General features: G+C 34.9%; 2 protein-coding genes across 3 annotated transcripts in view; one reads left to right on the forward strand and one right to left on the reverse strand.

Moving 5' to 3' along the window:
* LOC118737931 overlaps window positions 1–2,490 on the reverse strand; it is a 59,846-nt gene extending 57,356 nt beyond the window's left edge. The window contains exons 1-2 of one of the 2 annotated variants that reach the window (XM_036468767.1): window positions 2,258–2,490; window positions 1,449–1,869 (exon numbers count right to left, since the gene is read on the reverse strand). In XM_036468767.1, coding sequence (XP_036324660.1) covers window positions 1,449–1,868 — 420 coding nt within the window. In that variant the 5' untranslated portion in view covers window position 1,869; window positions 2,258–2,490. Of the gene's footprint in view, window positions 1–1,448; window positions 1,870–2,155 lie in introns of both variants that reach the window. The other variant, XM_036468762.1, reaches the window with a different exon arrangement.
* Window positions 2,491–3,144: 654 nt separating this feature from the next.
* LOC118737986 (40S ribosomal protein S13) lies at window positions 3,145–4,111 on the forward strand. Its single transcript, XM_036468834.1, has 3 exons — window positions 3,145–3,252; window positions 3,528–3,655; window positions 3,718–4,111. The coding sequence occupies exons 1-3, from the start codon at window positions 3,230–3,232 to the stop codon at window positions 4,020–4,022; spliced, it is 456 nt and encodes a 151-aa protein (XP_036324727.1). The 5' UTR covers window positions 3,145–3,229; the 3' UTR covers window positions 4,023–4,111.
* The last annotated feature ends 4,070 nt before the right edge of the window (window positions 4,112–8,181 follow it).

Below are 8,181 nucleotides of genomic sequence, written 5' to 3' on the forward strand. Positions count from 1 at the left end.
CCCAAGACTATGATGATTAAGTGAAAAATAATAACTTCATAACCAACTTGTAGAAGAAATTACATTAAGGTCACTCCATTTGACTTAATCAACCATCGATATTGGTACCTTTTCAACGTTCTGCATTTTAGCGATTAAAGGTGAAATTAGTAAAGAACGTAAACCCACCGGTACGTAAACCCGAGTCAGCTGACACGATCTGTCTTACAAGAGCGCCATGTAAATGAAAACTTAACACCGCAGAATTTTTCTGTAGTTGTAGCCCGTAGCGCAGACATCTGCGGAATTTAGATTTTTCCGTGTCAGCTGATTTCTTCCTTCTATAGATGGTTGCCACTTCGCCAGCTTTGCAGATGGTATATTCAAAATATGTTTAAAATATTTGAAACTTGCTATCAAATAAGGTTTTTTGTGGAAAAATATGTAGTTTATATTTAGCTAGAATCTAATATAGCACGAAAAATTTTAATTGAAAAGGTAAGTTTATGAAAAGGCATTCTGCGTATACAGACTGCGTTTAGTTAAAAGTTCTGCGGTCTTGACTAATTTCACCTTAAGTCAATACGTTGAAAATTTGATAGGCGTTGAGTGGCTGAATTGTTTAATGTGGACTTCTTATATAATTCGCTATCAGAAGTTTAACTTAGGTCTGAACATCTAACCTCATTTTTTTACAAAAACTTTATTATTATGGAGGGACACTAACTAATAAAAATAAAAATCTTTAGTTATGGCAGTCAAACATCTATATAAAATAGCTAGTAGTAAAGGAGAAAGATGTATTATTTTAATTAATGCATATAAACACTATTTTCTCTGTTTAATCTAGAACTTACAGGCAAGCATAATAGCTTAATTTACAGGTTAAAAATAGATTTCGTTTTTATAAAGATTTGTACATATTTAATAAAGCTTAAATTAGTTTTTATTTTATGCGGTCTATCAAATTTATGACATGAACCAGTTTTCAATAAAGTTGCACCAGCGTTACAGTGCAATTCAATTGCTAGAATTAAAGAATAGACTTAAATGTATGAAAAAGGAATAGGTTAGACGTTGGATTAAAGCAAATAAAATAAAAATTAACGATATTAACTAATTTTGTTCAAACAAATTATCTAATATACAAAAAAGGAGTTTCGTAAGCAAAAGTAATATTTTCATAATGCATTAAAACACTAAAAAATACGTACATACATACATATACGTATGTAAATGCTATAGCAAGTTATACAGAATACAAAATTTCTCTTACATACTTTACACGAAATAGCGGCATTTATAAAATGTTTAAAATCCACACCATAAGTACATACGTATTACCTTTGTACGCAAAAAACAAATATAATCATACATTATACATATACATATATATTTTAATACTCAAAAGTATAACATTTTTAAGTATTACTTCAATCAATCTTTGCAATTGAAAAATAATCTATTACCTCACTGCCACTTGAAGACCCATCCGAATCGCTACCGTCCATATAGAGCATATTTGTGCGCCGATTTCGTAGGCGCCGAGACATATTTTTCTGAACGTCATCCGACTCATCAGAGTCTGCATTTTTAGTGCACTTTGCTGTTCTATGTGTTCGTCGTGCTCTCGAAGAACATGAGGCTGAGTTGTTGGCAATGTTCATATTTTCTACTTTACCATCATCGCTAGATGCTTCCGAAGGTGAAGAACAACTATCTTCATCACTATCATCGAATTCGATGCGCATGACGATTCGACGTTTTCTGCCCTTTCTGCTTTCAGTGCAATTACCACCGCCATGATTGGCATTTCCTCGGGTGGCGCGTCGATTTTTGCTGCACGAAGGACGTGGCTCAATATCACTATCACCAGAATCGTCAGCCATTCTAAATTATTGTAATATACAATACAATTGGTATGTACATATATGTATGTATATGGAATTTGCAAACTACATAGGTATGCCCTTTTTCCGAGTTCTATTCAGTTTTTTTTTTTTTGTCTATAGTTAACACGAATAAGTGCAAAAAAGTTGAGACCGTGGTACACGTTTTTGGTGGTACCAGCGGCACTTCACAAATTTTAATTGAAATATCAAAAATTTAGTTGGAAAATATCGTAAGTTTTAAAATTATATTTTCATCAACGAATGAAACCTCTATTGAATAATACTTTTTCACTGCGACTTGGTGACTGTAGCCTGAATATTCTTTACAATTCGTATACGTTCTAGGTGGGTGTGAAAAAATATGCACTTTTCCAAACGCTTCTTACGTTTGCCTTAAATCAAATCTTTAACACTTTTTAGTTTCACAAGTTGTTTTGGAAGTTGCTGAACGTTTTTCTTAATATTTTGAAAATTTTACACTAGCTTTTCCTCAAATATTTTAAATTTTTCTCTAATGCGTTTTCTTTTTCACACAAACTCAGCCATTTTCAATTTTCATCAGCGAACTCCCTGCATTTGTGTTGCGTGGTGTGTCAGTTCGTTGTATACATATACGAAAATATGCCGATATTTCGGAAGTGTGTGAATTGGAGAGAAATTTTGGAGGAAATGCATTGTTTCCCATTGTTGGTACTACTGAGTTGATGACCATTGCAGGGTTGCAATTGATTTTTTACGTTCTCCGAGCGAAGTGAATTCGATGATAAAAACATAACAGATAAATTCATTATTTCAATTCGCCGGCCATAACTGTTTTTCTGGCGTTTGCAAGCATTATATAGAATTGAAAACAAAAAAAAATTAAATTGTTCACAATTGTTTGAGATTTAAAATGAGAATGTGTATGTGTTTGAGTTTTGAATTTTTAAATTATATTGCTGGCAAATGTCAGACTGCCTCTCAATGGTTTTACCGAAGAACGTTCTTTGGTCCTACCAAAGAAGGTAAATTTATAAGGGACAACTCGTTACTAGGAAAATGGGCCGCGACGATTTTGACCGTATCTGAAACGTTTGCAACACGAACAGATTTACGTTCTTTGGCTTCACCTTTGACGGTTGTCCCCATGATACAAATAAATAAATATTTGTATCCTGGTTGTCCCTTCTTGTAAATTTACCTTCATTGGTGCTAAGTGCTAACGGCGATGGGATAATTTATTTTTCAAGACCTTCTGTAGTGTTCCTCCTTTTTGACATTTGTTCGTTAGTTAAATGTTGGCAGCAGTGCGGTAGACATTGTGTGTTAAGTCTCCACTTCCGTTCCGTTCTTTTTGGTGTAGAATAAAATCTGTAAAGATGGGTCGTATGCACGCTCCTGGGTAAAATTCTATTTTCTCGAATTTCTGTGCGATTTTTGGAAAAGTCTGCTTTTCTGCAAGCACTCCACAACATTGTACAGTGTATTTTGTGGATGAAATTGTTTGAAAAGCCCTTTGCATCATCTCAATCTAACTATTGGTGTGCCCATGTGGCGTACATAGCCGTGCATTATTTTGATACCTGGTTTTTAATAAAGTTATGCTAATTATACTATTTTTATCTTTAAACATGCCTCAACGACTTTTATCAACTACATATAATCGTGCTTCGGCAGTAAGGGTATTTCCCAATCAGCGCTTCCCTACAGGCGAACAGTGCCATCATGGCTGAAATTGAATGCCGAAGATGTGAGAGAACACATCAAGAAATTGGGCAAGAAGGGTATGACTCCGTCTAAAATTGGTTAGTATGAGGTTATACAATGGTGTTGAATGTTATCAAATAACTTCCTTTTCTATACATAGGTATTATTCTTCGTGATTCGCACGGTGTTGCGCAGGTGCGCTTTGTCAATGGCAATAAGATTCTGCGTATCATGAAATCCGTTGGCTTGAAACCCGACATCCCCGAGGATTTATACCATATGATCAAGAAGGCTGTTGCCATCCGCAAGCATTTGGAGCGTAATCGTAAAGATAAGGATGGTAAATTCCGCTTGATTCTGGTTGAATCCAGAATCCACAGATTGGCACGCTACTATAAGACAAAGAGCGTTCTGCCACCCAACTGGAAATACGAATCCAGCACCGCCTCCGCATTAGTTGCTTAGAGCATACCACGGGAATTTCGTAGGGATGTCTTTTGTTTTTTATATTTAAAAAGATCATAAAGCGTGAAATAAAAAAATGTAAAATAATACTAACATTGTGCGGTGTTTCTCTGAAGAGAAGCAATCGAGTTGGCTTTAGAGTTTAAACTGGCTTTAAAATGGGTACTAATGAAAAAATAAGTCTATTAAATCTTTGAAGGCTCAATCACTACGTTTGAGAGCAGGTCTGAAATAGCGAGGAATAAAAGGCTTATTTCTACTCGACTGGTGGAACAGGCAGTTTTAAGGACCAGTGCTTCGTAATCATTTGTTACTGAAAATTGTGAAGATAGCAGTTTCTTAAAAGAAAAAACCAAACAAGGCACTTATTTAAAATGCAAGGGTAAAGAAAAAAGTTGTCTGTACTTTTGACGAGACTCACTTACCTTTGTGCACTAGTTTGACGCGCTGAATCCGAATCGGCGTTGGTTTTGACCTAACATCCTAACATTTTTAATTTAATTTTTACTTATCTGATACTTGTGTTCTTTATATTAGTTATATTGGCTCGAGTTTCAAATTTCCATGTAAAATGTTTAAATTGAAGTTTCAAGAGTGGATTTTTGTCGCTTTTCCCATTTAAAGGGACCGCTAGTATTTTAGTTGCATGTAAATAAAAAATGCAAAGCTAATGCAAAGAAATTCCGTTTTTACTCCGATTTTGCGAGTGATTTAGTACTGATTCGAGTCTCATGAGTCCGAGCACAGATTTCTTGCTTCTTCGCAGAATCAAATTCTTGCTTATTCTCATTGCCTATTTATAGGCGAAGGAAATCGATCATAAGAAATTGTAGAACGATCGTGAGGGGGAAATGTTCACTGGTCCGTTTGACTTCCTCCCCGACTAATTGACCTTTTTTACAATGTATTTCCTCATATGCTTATGCTCTGTTTCTCATATCCTCTTTTAAAATACAAACAGCTGGAAGAATGGGTTAACTCAAAAAATAAAAACGATAAAACCGGCTGCAAGGTTTTTAGTAGGAACGGATGCTTTAAGGCCTACCGCCATCGCTTTGGACATGAAAGCAATCCATATTGCAACTACTGTTATTCTCCTTTCATGCCACCGATTCAGCACTCGAGAGAGGAAAATCCAACGAACGTCTCGGCAGCTTAGCTATACCCGAAACACTAGTCCTGCTGGCATTGCAGAACCAACACGCTTTGGAAGGAATTTAAGGCCACTTCTGCCCTTGTTATACACCAACTCCGCAACAGGCGTTATTCAAGCTCAAACCGCCTACCGACGAAATATTTAACGATGGTACTGGAGGGCTCGGTACATAGACGGTAGGAGGTTTAGTGGGTTAAAGTCCCACACTGACAGTTTTTTGGAATTAGGCTTTCGATGCTTTCAGGACTGCTCTAAAAACGTTAAGAAATTTCGTGTTGTTGAGGAAATAATTTGGAATTACGGCATATAGAAGTAAACACAAATAATAAAAAAGGCAAGTAATCAATTTGCACAAATGATTTTTTTTTTCACGCTAATGCTCATCTCGAATCACTGTGCATTGGATCACACTTGCGCTAATGCTGTTTCCGCTGATGGAACTACCGGCAATGGGGCTGCTTCGTTTTCGGTTTGGCAAGTAAATTCTCTTTTAGTATTCTCTGTGTGCGGCTGCCGGCAACATGTGCGCGCGGTAAAATTTTGAAAAACGGCTAAAATAAGAATAGCAAAATACATACGTACATACACACATGTGTACATACTAAATATGTGTGTTTCAGATAGCTTGTGTTTTATTAAGAAAATATTTAGACAAAACTATCATTACATATTTACAAAAGTGCTTATGTATTTAGAATAATTTTCGCAATGAATTGTATCAAAGCATTTTGGCGCAGGGAAACGGAAGTGTGAAATTAGTGTAACTTTTGACAGTTATTGATGTATGCTGAAGTAAATAAAGAACAACTAATGCGAGCGAATAACGGCCACGCTTCAACTAATTATATATATACATACATACATACTTAACTTTTTCTTTTGTAGCCATACATATGTACATTGTACATACATATGTACTTACACATAAAGCAATACTCGTAGGAGTACATAACAGTTGCCGGGTCGGTTGCCAAAAGTAGCAATTTCCACTGTGCCGTCAGTGGTTCTCGGTGTTTGCCTGCAGTGAGTGTCTTCTAAATATTTCGCTGAGTGCGTGCAATTCAGTTCATACGTATGTATGTGTGTGTGTGTATGCGTGTGTTAGTCAATGTGACGTGCAAATATGACAAAACCATTTTTGTATTTGCAGAAAATTGGCAAAGTTCAATAAAAGGATTCATTGTATAACTAGTAGAAGAAAAAGTGAATGAGCAACGCGAAACCATAAAAAAGCAGAAAGAAGAAAAAAAAAATTCCTAAAATTAGAGTAAGACTAAATAATCAAGGAATTTTGGTATGAGACTAATTAGAATTAGTTGAACTGCGGGCGGTTGTTGCAATGTACATATGTACATACATACTTACATATATATGTACATAGATATGTATGTGCCTACATTCATACTACATACATATTGTACATATTTAGTTAATACTACAATTTGTGCACTTGTTGTTTTGGTGATGTGATTTTCTTTTGCGGAAAATTGTGGTCAGTTGCTACATACATATATATATATGTAATTTGCTAAGCCATTACGGCCACAATGACGTTGTGCAAGTCCGTAGTAATTTTCGATTTTACAATAATATGTATTTATGTTCAAAGCAAAGAATTGGTGTTAATGGAAAATGGCAATCGTCAATTGGCATTTGCTTATTGACCGATTGGCCGGAATACTAGCATCGCATCGAATCGAATCGAATAAGAAATAATTGATTCAACTGTGCTCGCGCCATCAGAAAGAAACGTGCTCCATTGAAGCGTAACAGCGGCTGCCATTATTGTGTTTGCAATGGCCATTATGGGGCAAACGTAATAAGTAGAAACATTGAAGATAATTTTATGATTTTTGCCCAAGTATGTATAATTTTGGACATACATTTTAAAGTCACAAATATTTATTTATTTATAATAAATATGTACATACATACATATATATGTATATATACAAAAGTGCATATGTATGTATGTACAAACATTGGTGACTTCTTGGTTAGAATAGCAATCCAGCCAACTTAAACATGGCGCTCACTATAGCCAGGTAACGAAAAAGGTTCCCGGCTGAATTATGCGGCGCAGTGAGCTAAAAGAACACGACATATAATAGCAATTTATGTACATTCATGCATACATACATATGTATGTATCTACGTACATAATCATTAGAAACCCGCAACGAAAGCAACAGTTTAACTAATTCCGAAATCATTTTTTATACACACACATGTTATGGATATGTACATACATATGTACATACATACAAACATACGTATCCATATAGCACTTCTCTAATTTAAGGGAATACATACGTACATGTGTACATATGAAAGAGTGTTGTTTGCAAAGAAAATATACAGCAACAAATTAAATACTTGAATAAATAAATAAATATATAAAAAAAAAACACATGCCTGCTTATAACGCTCTTACACGATATGTATTTGCATATGTAAATGCTACATTTCTGGTGCGTTCTAATATATGTACATATGTACGAGTAGATACTAAAAAGTAGCATTTACGTATGTAAATACATACGTATCGTGTAAGAGCGCTGTTACGTGCAATATAGTGCATATCGTCACCTGAAATACAAAAAGACGTAACCACATCGTAAATGAAATGGAAAAAGTCGTGACTAATATTTAAATTTTTCTTTTAATAAAATTATGTAACTCGATGAAATCCATCATATAAATCAAAAAGTAAATTTTTGAATTTTTTATTAGTTATGACTTTTTTCATTTCAACGATGGCGTTTGTTACGTTTTTTGCATTTCAGGCGACGTTATGCACATATGTATGTATGTATTTATGTTAGTGCAAATTAATTGGAAAATTGTTTGCTTTAGAAAAAAGTGCAGAAAAGTGAATTGTGCGTAATTGAATCGAAGTGAGAAGGAGCAGCATCATAGTGCATGCGTTTGTCAACAAAAGAACGAAGTGCAGGAAGAGTGAACTAAACTGAACAACTTGAAGCAGAAATATAACATAAAAAA

The sequence above is a fragment of the Rhagoletis pomonella genome, unplaced genomic scaffold, assembly GCF_013731165.1.
Source record: "Rhagoletis pomonella isolate Grant_MI unplaced genomic scaffold, Rhpom_1.0 Rhpom_scaffold_00001, whole genome shotgun sequence".
NCBI classification, from domain to species: domain Eukaryota; kingdom Metazoa; phylum Arthropoda; class Insecta; order Diptera; family Tephritidae; genus Rhagoletis; species Rhagoletis pomonella.